Source organism: Pelophylax lessonae (genome assembly GCF_965119305.1).
Source record: "Pelophylax lessonae genome assembly, chromosome: 5".
Taxonomy (NCBI): domain Eukaryota; kingdom Metazoa; phylum Chordata; class Amphibia; order Anura; family Ranidae; genus Pelophylax; species Pelophylax lessonae.
Window position 1 is genome coordinate 144038515 of NC_138772.1, and position 21391 is coordinate 144059905.

At 43.0% G+C, this 21391-nt stretch overlaps 1 protein-coding gene across 1 annotated transcript in view; it reads right to left on the minus strand.

Annotated features, from left to right (window-relative positions):
• TBC1D5 (TBC1 domain family member 5) overlaps positions 1-21391 on the minus strand; it is a 513309-nt gene that overhangs the window by 344081 nt on the left and 147837 nt on the right. The window contains exon 3 of the mRNA XM_082257835.1: positions 16184-16292. Coding sequence (XP_082113961.1) covers positions 16184-16292 — 109 coding nt within the window. The remainder of the gene's footprint in view (positions 1-16183; positions 16293-21391) is intronic.

Here is a 21391-nt window from a genome sequence, read left to right on the forward strand (position 1 = left end):
TAAGGAGAAGGATGCCCCTCCCGCTCCATATCGACAGGTCAGGGATGGAAAGGAACTCGTGTAGTGCGCTGTTATGCCACAGAGGGGTGAATGTGTGAAATGGAGGGCACCGAAGCCTGGACGCTACCACCTCCCAGATCCGACAATAGTGGTATAGAAGAGATCTGGGGCACAAGGGCTCCGGTGAGCCCCTGACACCCCTAAGGATAACTAGGAGGGGGTCCCCGAGGGGATGAGCCCACCCAGGGCAGAGCAGGGTCAAAAAACGTTCTCTATCCGTTTTATCTATATGAAAGAACTGGGACAACTGAGCTGCCAGATAGTACAGATTAAAATCCGGCAGGGCCAATCCCCCTAGGTTTGTAGGATTCTTGAGTTTGCGCCAGGAGATCTTGTGCCGGTCAGCACCCCAAACAAAGGTCTTGAGGAGTGATTCCATCTGCTTAAACAGCTTGAGTGGCAGGTAAATAGGAGAGTGCCATACAACATAAAGTATTTTGGGAAGGAGAATCATTTTAATTAAATTGACTCTACCCATCACTCCCAGAGGTAATTTGGACCATACTTGAATTTTAGCCTTAAGCAGAGGGAACAGGGGTTGAACGTTATCCGGGACATAATCTGCTGAGTTAGCTGTCACTTGAATCCCTAAGTATTTAATGCGGGATACACATTGTAGGGCTGGGCTTGCGGGGGTGATTGCCTGTGGGCTCTCGTCAAGCGGGAGAATTTGTGACTTATCCCAGTTTATCTGAAAACCGGAGAATCGTCCATACCGTTCAATTAAAGAAAGGGCCGTGAGTAGGGATTCCCGAGAGTCCTCCAAATATAACAAAGTGTCATCTGCATACATGCTGATCTTCTCCTCCAACGGTCCCTTACGTAGGCCTCGAATCCCGGGATGTGCTCTAATGGCCATCGCCAGAGGTTCCGCGGCCAGGGCATACAGCAGGGGGGAGAGGGGGCACCCCTGTCGAGTGCCACGGGATAAAGGGAAGGCGGTCGACTGCCAGCCATTTGCCAGGACCCTAGCTACCGGGGCGCTATATAAAAGTTTGACCCACTTAATAAAATTAGGTCCAAAGCCGTACCGGTCCAGACAGGTCCACAGAAACGGCCACTCTACCGAGTCAAATGCTTTAGCCGTGTCCAATGAGACCACCACCCTGCCACCCATTCCGTCGTGCCGTGCCTGGAGATTCATAAATAACCGGCGAAGATTAAATGAGGTGTTCCTCCCAGGCATGAACCCGGCCTGGTCCGAGTGTATGAGTGAAAGGATCACCTTGTTAAGGCGAAGGGATAAAATTTTCGCAAGGATTTTAGTGTCTACTGGGAGCAAAGAGATGGGACGGTAAGACTCTGGGGCGTGTACATCCTTGCCCGGCTTGGGAATGAGCACAATTAGCGCCTCCCGCATAGAAGGGGGTAGGGTTGCATCTTTGAATAGAGATTGAAACAAAGCCAATAATTTAGGAGAGAGGAGTTCCGAATATTGGGAGAAAAATTCAATCGGGAGGCCGTCCAGGCCGGGGGCCTTAGACCTAGGGAACTTGGACACGGCTGCTGCAATCTCTTCCACAGAGATGGGTGCCTCGAGGGTCGCCAACTGGTCGGGTGTCAAAGTGGGAAAGTCAATAGAGTCCAAAAAGTCATGCATGTCAGTGCAGTCAGCGGGAGCCCTAGAGGTGTAAAGAGTACTAAAAAATGAGCGGAAACACTGTGTCACCGCAGCAGGATCAGCGATCTCATTACCCAGGTCATCCTTCAAAGTAATAACTACCGGGGGCCTATCCTCACAATGGACTAAATATGCGAGAAGTTTCCCCGCCCGCTCACCATGTGCAAACAGATTCTGCTTCTGAAAAAACATCTTAGATTTCGCCCTCTCGTAGTCAAGTTGGGAAAGGACTTTAGAGGTCAATTTATACTGAGATTCATGTGCCGGAGTCGGGTCCCCCAGAAAGGCCTGTTCAGCTTCAATTAGATTTGTCGTTGCCCTGGAGATCTCCTCAGCAGCCCGCGCTCTAACAGCCTTGATTTTGGAAATCATAGTGGGTCTGGCGAACAGTTTAAACGCCTCCCACACCGCAGCCGGGGAGGCAGTGCCCTCATTGTCAGAGAAGAATTGTGTCCAGGTCCCCTCAATGTCGTTCCCATCCGACACCAAGGGGAGCCAGGCAGGATTCAGGCGCCAGGCCGGGGGAGGTCTATTGCAGGGCAAGGACAACAGTATCCAATAAGGGCAGTGATCAGACAGAGTCCGTGGGGCGAAGCCTGCCGTCAGTAACCTGGGGAGCAGGGTTCGAGACAGCAATATCAGATCAATGCGTGACATAGAGTGGTGTGCAGCCGAAAAACAGGAGTACGCGCGCTGCGCGGGGTATTTGCTGCGCCAAGAGTCGGCCAGACCAAAGCTCTCCAACAATCGGGAGAACCTGGTCGGGGACGACCCCGGCGGCACCTGGGAGGCGCCACCGGACCTATCCAGACCCGAGTCCATCACATTGTTAAAGTCACCCAGCCAGATCACCGGGGCCCCTGGGCTCTGTGCCATAAACGCCAGTCCCTCCATAATAATCACAGCAGAGTAAGGGGGGGGCACATAGAAAGCCATCAGTAACATCAATTCCCCATAGACTGACGTTTTGAGAAAAACATATCTACCCATTGGGTCGACCTGAGATCCTAGGAGCTGGAATTGTACCGATTTGGCCACCAGCAGCGCCACACCCCTGGAGTGTGAGCTATAAGCAGAGTGTTGCACCCAACCAACCCAGGGACGTTTGAGGGACTGTTGTACACGGCCCTCCAAATGTGTCTCCACCAGAACTATAATATCAGCCCGTACACGGCGTAGGACATTAAAGACAGCCGTTCGTTTAATCTTATCACGCATACCCCTGACATTCCACGTCAACAATTTCAATGCGGCCATGGTAGGGGTAGTACAGTGCGCGGAGCGGAGGCTCCCAGGATCTCAGGCAGTAAGGCCGCGGAACCAACAAGTCCACGGTCACACACCAGCGGCGATATACAGCAGCAAAAGAGCAAATAATTATTACTTGAGGTCAATGTGCATAAAACAGAAACAGTATAGAGATTGTACCAAATATAAATCGTAAACAATGGTAACACCCCAATCCCCCCTCCCTGCCCTGCACCAACCCCAACTTGTGCGGGCATGTTCCCAAACAAGTGCCTCAACCAGAACAGGCCCACATGCGACTGGGAAAGAGCAAGATCAGGAGGCCAGGGACCCCCAAGGTATGCAGCAAAAATACAGCAAAATACAAATAGAATAAACAAGGGGGCCCGGGGGCCCAGGTCCAGCAGAAGTCGCAGGGGGCAACAGGGGAGTTGGGCACAAACACACGCCTTAGCGGGTGTAGGGGGCGAAAACCAACAGGTGTATCGCTGGGTAGCAAAGCCTATGGGCAGGTGGAAGTCCATAGGAAGAGAACAGAGAAATCAGTTCCATCTGTGGAGCTAGGGCGCTCCGCCGGTCAAACACAGGAGCAATAGTGCAGGAAAATGAGGGGGGAGGGGGGGGGGAAGGGGGATGCAAAGTCTTGAGTTCCGCAGGATCTACAAAACCCCCTCCTCCGCTCTTGCAGCAGCTTAAGATATAGGCCATCAGGGAGAAAGTATCATGAAGTCGCCAGGGCAAGGTGGTCAGGCTCTAGCTTCCAGGCCTTCTAGCCAGGAGATGGCGGCCTCCGGATCCTCAAAGAAGTGGGCTCGGTCCTCGCCCTCCACTCTAAGACGGGCCGGATACAACATGGAGTACTTGATATTCTTGATACGCAGTCTGCGTTTGACCTCCAAAAAGCTCTTGCGGCGCCTCTGGACCTCAGCAGAGAAGTCGGGGAAAATCGCTATTTTGTGGTTTCCAAATGGAATGTTCCCCTTAACCCTGGCCAGGCGCAATATGGCATCACGGTCTCGGTAGTTCAGGAATTTAGCGATGAACGTGCGGGGGGGTGCACCCTGAGGGGGGGGGCGCCCTGAGAGGCGATGTGCACGTTCCACAACAAAAGTGGGTGAAAAGGATTCTCTGCCATAAGTCTGAGTGAGCAATTGTTCCAAATGTGATGAGGGGTCAGCACCTTCAGAGCCCTCCGGGAGGCCGATGAACCGCAGGTTACAGCGGCGCAGCCTATTCTCCATGTCATCTTGTTTTTGGAGGATAAGGTGTACTTGTTGCTGCAGCCTGTCTGAGGAGTTTTGCAATGGGGGGAGGGAGTCCTCCACCTCACTAATTCTGTGTTCAGCCTCACCAACTCTGTCCCTCAGCTTCTGCATATCCTGACGCATCAAAGATATATCTACCTTCACCTCCTCGATTTTAGTAGTCAGCATGGTCTGGCAAGTAGCAATCGCCTCCAAAACCTTGGATGTAGCAGGGCTCTCAGGCTCCTCCACCACGAGCGACGGGCCGGCGCCATCTTGGATCGGGGCCTCCTTCTCCAGCCTCCGGAATGCAGCCAGTTTTGCCGCAGCTTCAGAGCCTTTCTTCGGCGGAGACATGCGGAGGTCGGTGCCGCGGGTGTGCGGGAGGTGAAGGAAGGATTATCGTGCCCGAAGGGCTGCAGGATTAGCGGTGAAGGATATCGGTCCGGCGGAGCTCCTCTCACACACGTCCTCTCACATGCTGCGCCAGGCCACGCCCAATTTTTCAGTTTTTTATTTGTTAAAAAAGTTTGAAATATCCAATAAATTTCGTTCTACTTCATTATTGTGTCCCACTTGTTGTTGATTCTTCACAAAAAAATACAGTTTTATATCTATATGTTTGAAGCCTGAAATGTGGCAAAAGGTTGAAAAGTTCAAGGGGGCCGAATACTTTCGCAATGCACTGTATACTCTCATGCATGAAAGCTTAAGCTAAGGGCAGATGGATTCCAGGAAGTAAATGCTACATGAATCATCTGCCCTTACTCAAGATGGCCACCAAAATAAATGTTAGGGAGTGTTTTTCAAATTAAATTTTCAACAAAATAAAGCATAGAGACATGGATGGATGGGGGAGTTTGCTTTGAATATAAAAAACAAAAGAAATAGTGTTTTTTGGTTTGTGGTGCTCAGATGCAGTGAATATCCACTTTAAATTATAACAGTTCCCGGAACAGTAATGTGGAGGGGGGGAGGGAAGCTGTCCCTGTTACATGAAACTCTACTAGTTTTAATAAGACTAAAGTATAATTTTATCAATATGTATTGGACTCCTAAAATGACTCATTAAACATTTCCTATAGTCAATTATGGCAGACAGGATGTTTTACTGCTCTCTCCTGATCTGTTTTGCAGGGTTAGGTATTTTTGAATAATAAATTTACATGGAGAAATATTAGTGTTCAGAGAATAAGGTGATTAATCCATTTTTTCATCTAGCTAAAGGACTGTGTGCTTCATTATTTATAGCCTTTGCTGTGCCGTGTTTCGCCTCTCTTATTAAATAGGCTAATTCTTCCATAGGAGCCACGTGTCTTACCACAATAGCTAATCATTTAGGCAGCAAATATAAAATTATTATAGTAGACATTTTGGAGCATATTTATAAACTGCCGAAGTGCATGTAGAAAGGAAGTGGCTGCAAAGAGGTCATAGGATCTGCACTGAGATGTAGGAAAGTATTAAAAAAAGAAAAAACAAGTATTTCAATTTAAATGTAGCACTGCCCCCGTAAGGACTACCAGATTTCACACCTGCGGGTCCCCCAGAGTTACCAACAGCAACCTCGACCTGAACAGTTTCTCATTTTTCCTCCTTGGCTCGCTCCAATAACCAGTCCAGGGGTATTTGGTTGTTTCGGGTTTTATTATATTATCAGTTTATATTATCATCAGGGGCCACTGGGGCTGAAGAGAGAAGACCAGAAGAAGACCGCGCTGGTGGCAAGGGAATCACTGAGGTTGAGCGTACACCATGCCTCCCTGGAAGAGAACATACTAGGAGCAAAGTCTGCCATAATGAGAAAGTTTGTGCACACTATCTGATCATTCAAACAATGACAAATTAAAGTGTAAAGATTACCTTTTCATTAAAGAGGAGCTGCAGGCTCCTGCAGAAAAAAAATTAAAGTCAGCAGCTACAAATACTGTAGCTGCTGACTTTTAATTTTAGGACACTTACCTGTCCAGGAATCCAGCGGTGTCTTCACCCGAGCTGATTTTTTCACCTGTTGGATGCTTCTGCTGCTGCCATCTCCACCAAGGGAAACTGGCAGTGAAGCCTTGTGGCTTTACAGACGGTTACCTACTGTGCATGCGAGAAATGCGATGCGCTCTCTAATTTGGCTGACTGCAGAAGAAGGAGGGGGGGGGGGGGATTTCTGGCTGAGTTTGCCGTGGAGAACTCAGTCGGAAGCGGGTATCTATCAAAACCAGATGCCCGCTTCACCCGGCCCCCCAAAAGGTGCCAAATGTTGCAGCGGTGGGGGAGGGGAGGCAGATAAGTGAAGCTTCCTCTTTTGGGTGGAGCTCCACTTTAAGACTGGGTTCAAACTTTCCACTGCAGTGTGGTTACCTAAGATTTGTTAGCGTGTTAAAAAGTCAATTTGAATGGCACCCCAAGACAACACAGCTCCCACATACATGTTTTCCGGCACACTGGAAACCACAGTAACGCACTACCATACATTGTGTAGTGTTGTGCTGCCAAAAAAAAACATTATCCATTTTTTGGGAGTTTTCCTGTGTTGCCAGTCCAATCATTTGAATTGGCTGCCTAAACAGAACACTTATTAATGTGTGTTTATTAACAATACCGGATAAAGCTACTGAACCCATTCACCCTCTCCTACACTACAGATCTCCGGCCTGTCTCTGTGCAATCTCTATTTTAACCCCTTCATTTCCCTTTCCCAAGTCCCATACAGTACAGTGGAATAGTAATACAGAGGCTTTTTGTTAGCTCTTCTTTTCAATAGTATTTAAGGCCAAGTTGACCTTTACAAAAAAAAAAAAAAAAATGATACAGCGTAAGTGCACACATTTTTGCAGAAAAAAAATGTGCATTTATTATTTTTTCCTGCAGGACCCTGCAAAGCATTGTTTCTACAATTACTAGATCACAGGTACAATGTGGGCTCCTGCAGACATGTCTTACAGCTTTCCACCCATATCTCTGTACAGGCTTTCTGTTTGAAAGCTGGAGGACATGTTAGTGGACAAAGAAAGCGCTCATCAGCACCCCTGCAGCCCATTGAAACCACAAGTCTATCTGCCACGGTGGAAGACAGTTCTTGTAGTTTATTTATTCACAGGAATCGGTTTTTAAAAAGAGGACCCCCCACCTGCTGTCACAGGGAGCGGATGGACAGGGAGAGAGGGGGCACGAGCTGGAACATGTTACATGCTCCACCCTAAATACGGGTGGGACATGTAACATTTTCCAAAGGTGAACTCATCCTTTAAACCTAAACAATCTAGGAATCCAAAGGATGGATGAAATGTTTAGTACAATGTAAATTACTCTGCACATTTATTTATACAGATCTCTACACCAGTGCTAACCCAGGGCATCAGAGGAGGAAAAACACACAAAAAGAGTGGAATTTACACAGAACTTGAGCTGTGGACAGAATGGTCTGGAGCGGATGTGCATGACAACCAACCAGCTTTATGTTTTCATTTTTAAAGCTATTTTTAAAAGTATCCTGCCCAGATAGAAGGCAATTGTGCTACAAGTTTGAAAATGACTTGCTAAGCTATTGCTAGACTTGCCAGGCTTCACAAGTTTGTTGCACAATTGCAGCAAGTCCGCCATTGCATGACTCCGGATCAACTTTCTTTGCAAACATTCTCCAAGTCTGCTGCAAGTTCTGGTTAAGTTATGTTGTGCAATAGTCATCCCACCACAGGGGTCACTGTGACTGAATTTTCAGGCTGTAGACTTGCAGAGCTCTTGCTTTAGACTCACCACTGCAACTGTGCTCTTGCTAGAGACTTGCCACAAATATTTGCTACAAATTGGAAAAGTGTCAACTAGAACTTGTGCTTTAAGTGCTCTGCAAGTGTAAAACTTGCCAGTGAAAATGTGCAGCAAGTTAGCAGACTTACAATTCAACACTGCCACAAATTTGTGGCAAGTTACCCTTGCTATTTGGGTGTACTCTTTGTATTGCTTCCTGTGTGTGAAATCGCTGGTGTTCCTGCCAGTCCCTCTGCTTTTCTATAAAAAATACCACATTAGGCATGAGAGCACAGTGTGGTCAGTTGTCTACTGTTGCTCTCTGCCAATGATCAGACTGGTGCTGACACACCTCCTTCCTGCACAGCCATTCACTGGGAAGATCAGTGTCCTGCTGTTTCTCCTACCTGAGCTCCTTCTGCAGCTGAGAAAAGAGATTATGTGATCGCTTATAAAAAGAGGAAAAAAAAAGGTATTTATAATGTTTTTATATGTATACATAAATGTTTTGCCTTTCATTTCGATATTTAAACTGAATGGGTTGTTTTACAAAGTGAGGGTTTACATTTACTTAAATTGAACAAGAAGTTAGAAGCACCCCTTTAAGTTCCAAAATGTCTTTTTGACATGGGTGGATGGCCCCAAACAAATGCAAACATTACAGCCAATGTATACATTGTGACCCATATGCAAAGAACTGTCGCTCAAAGCACCATAAAGCCTCCCCCTGCAGTCTATAGCACACAATGGATGGTGGTGTTCGAACAAGCTCATCCAGGTTAGCAGAAGCAAATCGGAAATAAAAAAGTGGAAACACAGCACAATGGGGCCAAACTACTAAAAGGAAAGGTGAATATATGGCTTCAGCCTAAGTTCCCCCTGACTACACTCCACTGAAATGTTTCACGTCACCCATAGGTGTTTAATCATATCATCTCTATGATTAAGCGCCATGGGTGGGGTGATACATGTCAAAGGAGTCTAGTCTGAAGGAGCTTAAACTGAAGCCATATCTTAACCTTTGTGTATAGTAGCTGGGTCCTGGTGTGCAGCATTTCCATCTTCTATTTATCTGCTGTGGTATCAGCTCCAGATTTTGACAGGTGGCACTGCCTGTCAAACTTGCCCGTTTGGTTTAATGGGATTGCACTCTCAACACTTGGCTTGGGGTTGCAGTAAAGGTTTTTTCCTATTAACACCCCCTTGAAAAAAGTAAAACAGATGTTCAGGAGCTGTCAGGATTGTCTCCTAAATGCCTGCCAGCCACTGTTATACCTCCATCTGAAAAGTGTTCCACCACAGTTCACTTTTCAGAGGGTGGTAAGCACTGCTGCCAATGTGAAAGAAGCCAAAGAAGGACTGTCTTTCCAAATGAGAGACAACTGGAAGCCATAATGTGAGTACATTGAAAGTAGCTGTCAAGGCAAATGCCCTTGTTGCAATGTGTACCTCAACATAATACATGGACAAGCAGTCTGATGCATGCAAACAATGCAGCAATCTATTTAGACTGGAAATCATTTTCTACAAGTACAAATCAAACAAAAACATAAAGGAAAACCTTAAACTTGAATTACAGACACCATAAACCTTTATGCCTTAAAACAAGTATGTCATGTATCTCAAATACAGCTTTGAAGCACTTGGAAAAAAAAGATGTAAGGAATGAAAAATAATTGTGTGTTTACAAGATCATTTATTTAAGAAGATGATCATAATGAGAAGACACGCACTGTCCCTTGTCAGCATGTCTGGGATGCAGGATATCCAGAAGTGTTATTAACTATGACACAAAGTGGTTTGGCTTAGCCGGTTTGTAATGTGTTTTGGCAACAACATGTTAAAGAACCAGTAAACCTTAAAAAACAAAATCCAACTTTTTTCCCACAGCAGTATGAAACATTTTAAACTTCCCATATAGCGAAAATAAAAGTGTATGAATTACGAACATATTTTTTTTTTAAAAAAGATAAGTAGTGAGTGAGGAAGGAGGAAGAGTTAAAAAAAAAAAAACTGTCAGGTTTTGCAGTCTGTGTCCATAGGCTAAGAGATTTATCCTCACTGTTGGACCTGATGACCATTGTCTTCAATAAGAAGAGTGATGCCTCCGTGACTCTATTATGCAATTTTCTTGCAGATGTTTGCATGATGCAACTTTTTTGCTAAACAAATAACAGGTTTGAAAAAAAAAAAAGGTAAGTGATGGGCAATCTAAAATTATAAGACCCTTTTACGTACTTGAACAATATCAGCCACCGCTAGGACGTACAGAAAACAATTGTTGAAATGGTGCAGTTGCTCTTGGCACACAGAAAAAGTAAAAATGCAACCCTCTCTCTTGATGCCCCTAATCCAAAGATTCTTCACTTTAAAAATACATAGTATAATACATGTTTAGGCATTGATGAGGGGTTTTCTGGCTTTCTGCCAGCTGGTGCAGACTCCAACGAAGTCTCTCTGGGCACTGTCCTTTTAACCACTTCTGTCTGTCTGCCACAGCTCTGTGTGAGGCAGTGGCACTGATTACTGCCTCTGTATTAGCAAACAGTCAGTGCTTCTGCCTCGCAAAGAGCCAAGGTAGACAAGCAGATGTGGACAAGAAGACAATGGATGGACCATAACCCTTAAACTTTATTATTAAGATACAGCACCAACAGTTTATGAAGCTCGTTCAAATATAAAGGGGGAGAGTACAATTACAATACAGTTTAATACAAAAAGAGTAGGAGGGCCCTGCTCATGAAGTCGTGGAGCTTATAATCTAAAGGAAGGGGGAGGTGGTACAAAAAGTACTGTAATACCTGCAGGGGATGATCTGATGGAGGAGACTTGAGTACAGTTCTCATGTGGAAGTGGGGTAGGCTTCCTGAAATAAGTGAGTTTGCAAGGATCGCCTAAAGACAGGGTAGGAGCTGACCGGACCAACTGGGGCAGGGAGTTCCAGAGGATGGGAGAGGCTCTGCGGAAGTCCTGGAGGCGAGCATGAGAGGAGGTAACAAGGGAGCTAGAGAGTAGGAGGTCCTGGTTGGAGTGGTAACCCCATTACCCCTATTGAAAAAAAAGCATAAAAATATGGACTTCTGCCTTCACTCTGACTTTCCTCGTGTGTATACTCATTATTGGCCAGGGAATCAAAAAGTATTGAACACGAGGGTCAGCAGCCAGGCTACAAAAATTTTTAGAAAGAGGTCAGCAAAGGCAACAACTCTCATTTTCTTGGGAAAGGTTTTCACTTTAACCCTTTTATTAAAAACTTTTCTTTTTCCCAGCTATAATTGCCCAAGCCAATAGCTATGAGTCACAGGCCAAAACTGTAACAATACTAAAATTCTTATAATAAAACTACTCCTACATGCATAGATAAGATTATACCTTGACACAGTTAAGTAAAACCATGTCCCTATGTAAAGAGTGGCTGTTGTGTATCAGGCAGAGATATCCAGAGCCCACCAGTAAAACCTCAGTAAGGGCCACCTTAACATCTATATACGTTATGCAAAAGAAACATTTTACACCATACACTTACACAATAGTTTATGGGCTATTAGGCAGAAATATATTTTCTTCATGCTCTATTTGTGTCAGAGGTGCTGTGTGTCTGTTTGTGAACTGCAGCCAATCTCATGTAAAAATGGATTTTTGTAAGATCTTACCGTAAAATCCTTTTCTCTTAAGCTCATTGACAGACGTAGTCTTCTTGATTCTCAAGAGCTGGGTTATGTTGTCTCCGCAGGAGTAGGACTAGGCAGAAAGACAAAACGTTCTGGCTCCACCTTAGGGGCAGTCCCTGAGGGTATATCCTCCCTCTCTCTGCTACAGGGAATCAGTTCTGTTCTAAAGCAGTAACAGAGAATTTAACCCAACCCAACTCAATGATAGAGGGGCGGGTACTACGTCTGTCAATGAGCTTAAGAGAAAAGGATTTTACGGTAAGATCTTACAAAAATCCATTTTTCTCTATCGCTCATTGACAGACGTAGTCTTCTTGATTCTCAAGAGCTGGGACATCCAGAAGCAGTGCCACAAATGAGGGGTGGGATTGACAAAAATCAAATCCAATCTAGAAGGCCCAACCGGTGCCAAACTAGAAGTTTTAAAGGCTCATTATAAACAAAGAATGAGACTAAAAAGAAAAATTTCCAACGGAAAAATCCCTCGAGGCAGACCACTGGTCTCCTCAAATGGCGGCCTGCAAAGGGAGGTTTCTGGAGAGAATCTCCCTCTTGAAGATCTCACAGGAAAAAAACACTGGAGAAAAACTACATAAAAAATGTTTTTTCTAAAGAAAAAAATCCTGCCAGGACCAAAAGATCCCAGCAAGGAACTTAGGTCCTTACTCCTGACTAGACAGAAAAAAACTGATTCCCTGTAGCAGAGAGAGGGAGGATATACCCTCAGGGACTGCCCCTAAGGTGGAGCCAGAACGTTTTGTCTTTCTGCCTAGTCCTACTCCTGCGGAGACAACATAACCCAGCTCTTGAGAATCAAGAAGACTACGTCTGTCAATGAGCGATAGAGAAAGTATGGCTTGTCTGACACAAGTCTCTTGACAGAATAAAAGAGCAAAAAACTGCTCAAACCCTTCTGTTTGGCATAACACAAAAGTAACTTAACAGGGAAGCGTGGGGTAAGGCTAATGATCTACACCAGGGGTGTCCAACCTGCAGCCCACGGCTTTGAATACAGCCCAACTCAAAATTGGAAACTTACATAAAAATGTTAATTTTTTTTTAATTATTTTGTAAAAACATGTTTGCACTTAACAAAACGCATGGGGTTGAAGAAACATTTGATAGATTTGTTTTACTTGGACTTTTATAAGTTTTATCTTCCCAAAAAAGATATCCGAATCTTTACAGTCACGTTTTATTTATTTCATCAGTTTTCAGCAACTATTTTCAAGGATGAAGCATACAAAGTGCAAAATTAGAACCAAAATATCTGATGAGCACCTTGAGAATTTATTGAGAATTGCTGTTACATCCATGGAACCAGATATTGATGTATTTGTTTATTAGATTGTAAGCTCTTCTAAGCAGGGCCCTCTAAATTTTATTGTATTGTATATGTACTGTCTCCCTCTAATATTGTAAAGTGCTGCGTAAATTGCTGGTGTTATAGAAATCCTTATTAATAATAATCAAAAACAGTGTCAAATATCGCACTAGTATTATGTTGCCCTCATTTACTTTAATAATACAAATATACAGTATTACAAAAAATTAAGTTTCATTACTCAGATAGGTACATTATCTATATCAGTAAATGTTAAATTATGATCTGCCTGACTTTTTCTGCTCATCAGCTGTCCTTACTGTTAGTGCATTTTATGTGTAGCCCAAGATAATTCCTCTTCTTCCAATGAGGCCAATGAAGGTCAAAAATTTGGACACCCTTGATCTACACTATTAAAGAATGTAAATGTAAAGCTTTAAGGAAGACTTGCAGCTGTCCTATCACTACTTACAAAATATATGATTACCTGTAAAGCAGAGGAGGTCAACTTTTATGATATGGGGGCTCCAGGTGCTGCACCTAATTTATCACCAAAGGGCCGCATATAATATTAATTAAATGCAATGCTATTTATAGATGGTGTCGGTTCCCCATCCGGAGAGGACACAGAGCTGGTTTAAGGCAACCTATACACCATTTCTTATATGGTATAACTTATGGGCTTCACCCATTGAGTTATAGAGAAATACCTTCATAGTCTGAGTGCTTGGTGGCAGCCAGGTCTTACCAATCCTGGGCCAGTTTTCTTTCATATGATACCGAGCTCTGACTAATCCATGAGTGTCCCTTCGTTACTAATTACCAATTATTCTGCGGTGACTTCTGTCCTGCATAACAAATATACAGAATCTTCTACAATATTTACAATTAGGCTCCAGATGAAGCCTCTATATGAGGCGAAACATGTTGAGCAATTGAACCATTACTCTTTGTCACCATTATCTGATCTTGTGTGGGACGGTGCCTGCCATTGGACTGACCTCTGACAGCATCCCCGTTACGTATTTACAGTCTTTATTATGACTAACAGCATTGTAATTATGTATAATTACACCTATTAGAACTGCTGTATGTTATACAGATGATTGGTGCAGCCGTTTAGGCCCTAATCAATTTTATATTGTATATTTTTTCATATTTGTCTTTTGTTCCCTTTTTCCTCCCCCCTTTTTTCCCCCTTTTCCATACGTTTATGGAATTTGAATAAAAAATGATTTTAAATTACTTCATGTGCCTGGAAAATCCTTCCTTCCCAATCTTCCATGTTCTAAATGCAATGCTACATTTGTCAGAGACTGTGGACATGGAACAGGAGATGGAAAAAGACTACAGGCAAACTGCAAGAGATGTTTAGAGACTATGGACATGCTGCAGGAGATGATCAAAGACTGTGGACATGCTGCAGGAGATGATCAGAGACTGTGGACATGCTGCAAGAGATGGTCAGAGACAGTAGACATTCTACAAGAGATGATCAGAGACTGTGGACATGCTGCAAGAGATGATCAGAGACTGTGGACATGCTACAAGAGATGAAAAGAGACTGTGGACATGCTGCAAGAGATGAGCAGAGACTGTGGACATGCTGCAAGAGATGAGCAGAGACTGTGGACATGCTGCAAGAGATAATCAAAGACTGTGGACATGCTGCAAGAGATAATCAAAGACTGTAGACATGCTGCAAGAGATAATCAAAGACTGTGGACATGCTGCAAGTTATGATCAGAGACTGTGGACATACTGCAAGAGAGTATTAGAGACTGTGGACATGCTACAAAAAGATGAAAAGAGACTTTGGACATGTTGCAAGAGACGAAAAGAGACTGTGGACATGCTGCAAGAGATGATCAGAGACTGTGGACATGCTGCAAGAGATGATCAGAGACTGTGGACATGCTGCAAGAGATGATCAGAAACTGTGGAGATGCTGCAAGAGATAATCAAAGACTGTGGACATGCTGCAAGAGATGATCAGAGAGACTGTGGATATGCTGCAAGAGTTGATTAGATACTGTGGACATGGACATGCAGTAAGAGATGATCTGAGATTGTGGGCATGCTACAAGAGATGATCAGGGACTGTGGACATGCTGCAAGAGATGATCAGAGAATGTGGACATGCTGTAAGAGATGATCAGGGAATGTGGACATGCTGTAAGAGATGATCAGAAAATGTGGACATGCTGCAAGAGATGATCAGAGAATGTGGACATGCTGTAAGAGATGATCAGGGACTGTGGACATGCTACAAGAGATGATCAGGGACTGTGGACATGCTGCAAGAGATGATCAGAGAATGTGGACATACTACAAGAGATGATCAGAGAATGTGGACATGCTGTAAGAGATGATCAGGGACTGTGGACATGCTGCAAGAGATGATCAGAGAATGTGGACATGCTGTAAGAGATGATCAGGGACTGTGGACATACTACAAGAGATGATCAGGGACTGTGGACATTCTATAAGAGATTATCAGAGAATGTGAGGAATGCTACATAAGTTGTTGAAGGTTGGAGAAAAGCTTCCAGAGACATTTAGACTAAAACCCATCACATGAGACTGCTAGAGATCACTGCTACCCCCCCCCCTTCCCCCTCCAACTTCCCAACTTGCAAATCAATGCTTCCACATTTGTGCTACTGTGGTGCCACATTTGATCTCAGGAAGATCAATTTTAAAAATGTAGAGGGGGTAAAAACAAAGAAAGAAAATGAGTGGTCAGCACAGAAAGAAAGGATATTGTATGAATGAAAGAGATTGAAAACCATTTAACTTTTAGAAGTCACTCTAAAGAATCATTTTCCCTTACTTGCCTAAGTAAGTACCTAACAGAGAATAAATAGACTACTGTATGCAAGGGCTGTGAGGGCGCACAAGTGCCAAGGAGCTGAAGGTAGGAAACCAGTGCTGTAGAGGCATGGCACTCAAGTTATTACCAACTTTGTTGTATGTGGAATCCTAAAGCTTGGATGTAAAAAAAATAACTTCGACTTTCAATATGGTACTATATGCACAACAGATCATTGAGTTTAAAAAAAAAAAAAAAAAACATGTTTTTTCATTCCCTAAAAATCACAATAAAATGCAGCTCTGTGATTACCAAAATATCCCGCACATAATAATAACGGCTTCCCAAACAGTAGATTTAGTCACCTGGAAAATCCTGACTGCACCAATAATCTTCAAGCACATCAGGTAAAATGTTGATACACTGCAAACCACAAACTATAAATAAATATTTTCTCCTTACCTTCCAGCAAACACTCCGGAACCTGCTGCTTCTCAGCTGCCCATTAATCCCTTTCAGACGTATCGTTGCCAAATAATTGCTGTTTACAAAAAGTTCTTCCCACTCTTTGCTGTGAAGGTAAAAAAAAAAAAGAAAAAAACTTGGATATATTATATTTAAGTAACATATGACAGCAACATGCTGTATTTCATAAGTAGTTATAATACGTGAAAAAATAAAAATATATTTGTAGCATTTTTTAACACTGATTTTATTCAAGCTCGGGTTTTAAAACGCATGGTTGTCTTTTTTGGACACATTTCTTCTCAGGATTTAATGAATATGTAGATCGCTATAATTATGCCAGCTACTGAAATTCATAATGCCTATGGAGGCCATTCCATTTTCTCAAAAATGTTGGTATTGCAGTTCACTGAATAAACAAGAAAAATGAATATTAATACGGGCATGATCGTATTTCCGTTTGCGCGCTGTAGAGAGATGCAGCGGGCAGAATTATTGAGACCAACTCCAGCTAATAACTATTAGCTCCTCGATAAAATGTTTGCCTAAATTAAACCCCCCCCCCCCTCCTTCTTCTTTATCTTAACAGCAGACGGGCTGTTAAACATAACAGAGGATGGCATTATTTAACTGTTAGCGCTATTTACCACCGGAACGGCTCATACTTATTTCTACATGAGCAGGTTTAAATTTTTAACAGGTGCAGGCAAATTTAAATAAAAAAGCATCAAAAATAAAAAAAAAAAATCCTCACTCTATAAACTGTTAAAAAAGGCAAGCTTGAGCACCTTGCAATACCTATGGCTGACTAGATAAACAACCTAAATATGCCTCCCAGGCTTACAGACACAAGGGGCCTAACACCTGTGCCTCATTAATATACAAGTAAATCTGCTCTACTGGGAAATGATTGGAAATTAATTGTCCTAAACCATTTACAGAGTTTGAACAAAAGAACTTGACTTGGCTTCTCTTCTGTGTCTCTCTCTATCGCATGCCATGAATGACACATCATCAGCTGGAGAATGGTACGCAATGACCTGACTAGCTGATGCTTGTACACTTGTGTGCATACAATTAGAAGCGCAAATTCGAGGTCACGTTCCAACGTGAACTCGAAGAGAATACTACCAAAAATAAAAAATGTAAATAGGACTAGTGTCCTTATCAACCAGTAAAATCTTAGATGTCATTTAGGTTGCCAGCTTCTTTTTGGGTTCTACGAGGTTCGACACTTTTTTTTAAATATATATTCTTAGGATTGTTTTTCTTATATATTACCATTTAATTCTACTGATACATGTTTTTAAGGACAGCTAATAACATGACCAGACACTATGCCAAAAATCAAAAAGTATGGGCATTCACTATCAAATTTGTTAGATTTTGATCAATCAGAAAATATTAGTAATAGCCCCATTAAAGCATATGACCAGGGCTAAATTTAGTATTCAATAGTTTTTATTGAGTTTTAACAGAACAGCAAAATAGTAAAACGTACCACACACCACAACAGTGCGTGTCAGTATATAAACCATGACATTATCGGACCAGGGCTAAATTTAGATGCTTTGCTGCACTAGGAACCCTTAAATATCCTTCTTTACAAGCTTTGCCAGCATGTTGAAAGATCTCCCAGCAAGTGGTTAGAGTCCTTCACTATGTATAAGTGTATCTACTGCTTTTACATCCAGGTAAAACCACTATAGCTCCCAAAAACTCACTCTCTGACCTTCAGATATACACTATATTGTCAAAAGTATCGGGACACCTTTACGTGCACATGAACTTTAATGGCATCCCAGTCTTAGTCCGTAGGGTTCAATATTGAGTTGGCCCACCCTTTCCAGCTATAACAGCTTCAACTCTTCTGGGAAGGCTGTCCACAAGGTTTAGGAGTGTGTCTATGGGAATGTTTGACCATTCCTCTACAAGAGCATTTGTGAGGTTAGGCACTGGTGTTGGACGAGAAGGCCTGGCTCAGAGTCCCTGCTCTAATTCATCGCAAAGGAGTTCTATCGGGTTGAGGTCAGGACTCTCTGTGCAGGCCATTCAATTCCCTCCACCCCAAACTTGCTCATCCATGTCTTTATGAACCTTGCTTTGTGTACTGCTGCACAGTCATGTTGGAACAGGAAGGAGCCACAAAGTTGGGAGCATGCAATTGTCCAAAATGTTTGGTATGATGATGCCCTAAGAGTTCCCTTCACTGGATCTAAAGGGGCCAAGACCAACCCCTGAGAAACAGCCCCACACCATAATCCCCACTCCAGCAAACAATTTGGACCAGTGCACAAAGCAAGGTCCATAAAGATATGGATGAGTGAGTTTGGGGTGGAGGAACTTGACTGGCCTGCACAGACTGCAAGCCGGACCTTTCCAACATCAGTGTCTAACCTCACAAATGCGCTTCTGGAAGAATGGTCAAAGATTCTCATAAACACACTACTAAATCTTGTGGACAGCATTCCCAGAATAGGTGAAGCTGTTATAGCTTCAAAGGGTGGGCAAACTAAATATTGAACCCTTTGGACTAAGACTGGGATGCCATTAACGTTCATGTGCGTGTAAAGGCAGGCGTCCCACTACTTTTGACAATATAGTGTGAATCTGTACTATCGCCATTGGGAGCATAAAAGGTTTACCTGGGTCTGGCACCCAATCAAAGTAGCCACAAGGGCCATTTGAGGACATTGGTGGGCTCAGAGCACCAAGGGTGGGTGAGCGCTCATGGATTATATGTGAGCATACTGTTTATTATTAGTCCCACCACAAAAAAATCCTTACAATACCATATTAACCTATCTAAAATATATACAGTATAACATTTCTTTTTTTTTTTTTTAATTTCTGACCATAATACACAAATAAAAATATTAGAAAGAATGTAAGAAATTGTGTACAAAAATACTATACATTTCTGTCACCTTGGCCTGCATGATTGAAGCAGTTCTGATAACCATATAAACGCAACACCATTTTATTGTACTCAAATAACAAGAATGCATAAAGACCAACACTCAAACAGATTCAGAATTTATCTATCCCCATTACCAGCTTAGACATCTGCTCCTTAAAGTCCTGGAACATCAGATGGCTAAAATATTGATAACAGAATGACTACTTCCAGCCATGTTCAACAGTTTACGCTCTTTGGACAGCAGATGTAAAGTTAGGTCATGGCTCCAAAAACATCTTCAGAGCAGCCGCCGATTCTTAAGATACATTGTACTAACCCTGTACTTTTCATACTCCTTTTATATCTGTTGGGTCTATGTCAAAAATGGGGAATTGGTAAATTAAACATCTTTTGTTTTATTTACTTTATAGTTTCTATTAAAATCCGGCAAATAGTAAATCAAGTCCATTCAATGTTCCTAAAGACTATCACCTTCTTCACTTAAGGCAAATTCACCATCTGTGTACTACCTTCTCCATGCCTCCCTCCCCTTCTCCATGCCCCCCATCTGTGTACAACCTTCTCCATGCCCCCTTCCCCTTCTCCATGCCCCCCATCTGTGTACTACCTTCTCCATGCCCCCCTCCCCTTCTCCATGCCCCCTATCTGTGTACTACCTTCTCCATGCCCCACTTCATACTTACATCTCCAGTGCTTCCCCACCACTTCAACTTCTTTTCACAGCTGCCACCAAAAAAACAGTGTCAGAGGAAAAGTAACATTACCCACTTTGGAATGTAACAATACTCAGGCCTAACAATTTTCTGCTAGACCCAAGCATTGCATCATGAGAGGAGGTCACATACTGGCTATTTTACAGTGATGGCAAAAAAAAAAAAAAAAAAAAGGAGGAGTGTAAGTATGAAGTGGTTGGGGGTGGGCATTACAGAGACCCAATACACTGTTCCTTTGCACTGAATAGGTATTTTGCAGTGATGGCAAATTGGCAGCACCCAGAGTCAGAGCTAAGTGGAGAGCTGATGTCACCCCTTCATCATGTGACAATGCTCAGGTGTAGCAATTTGTTGCTAGACCCAAGCATTGCATTATGGGAGGTGGTTACGTTCTAGGTATTTTCCAGTGGTGGCCAAAAAAGTGGAACACTGGTGAGGTAAGTATAGTGGTCGGGAGGAAAAACTTTACACAAACACTGTCACTTTACACTGAATGAGTAAGGTGATATTGTCCCTTTAAAACTGAACCTATTTGGATAGAAATATGTGATGTGTCTTTGCTGACTTGTTTTTAAAGGTGCATGCTATGGGACCTTATTCTGCTCCTGGTTTCGTGTGTATGATGAAAGCATGTTTGACCAGTAAGAGTTTTCATTCCATAACAGAGCTTACTGGATCCTTCATGATCTGAAAGCTTGGCCTAAGAAATAAAGCTGGCCATACACTGTTAGATTTTCATTCAGGTGGTCATAAAGAATTCTGAAAAATCATTTGAGCATTCAATGACATCATAGAGTCAATACATTTCTTCTGAAAGCCCTTCAAAATTTTGTTTGGTTGTCATGCCAATGTGTAGAACTTTCATTTCTGATTTCAAGTGTTACAATAGTATACAACTACAATGCAATTTTTACTGTCTGAAGACCACATTACCAGTTACAATTTGTCAGATCAGATAGGAAACCAGAGAGATTTTCCATCCTGAGCTTTTTAAAATTTCTCATCCATATGGTCAAAAACAATAGATGATTTGCCCCTTAACAATTAGGAAATTGAAAGAACATTCTGTAAGCATTTTATATATTTTTCTTGGAATTTAGTTTCTCTTTCCTTTTAACATTCCATTACAGCAAATTAACTAAAAATCTGTCATGAGCTACGTTAACTGTCTTGTTTATAATGATTAGAAAGCGCAACCCAAGGGCAAAAACAAGTTTCCCTTCTGTGCTGGCATGTCTGAAGACTAGGCTTTTGGTCATTCAATCTCTGTTAAAGGAAAAGATTAGCCAATCTCAGCTCTAATTTTCATTTTAACAGAGATAACATGACCAAGTGCTTAGGCTTTAAGACATGTGGCCAGACATGACCAGACTCCATAAACGGAAAGTATGTAAAGGTGATCTATAGTCACAGCTTACACTTTCATTTTGTAGCAACCCCCTGACACCCAAAGGGGTGTGACAGACCCCAAGTGGCAAGGTGGGCTGACATTTACCCCAGGGCTGAGTTCATGACTAGTATCGGGGGACTGAGAAAAATTCAGCGTCCGTAACGTTAGTCCCTTTTTATGAT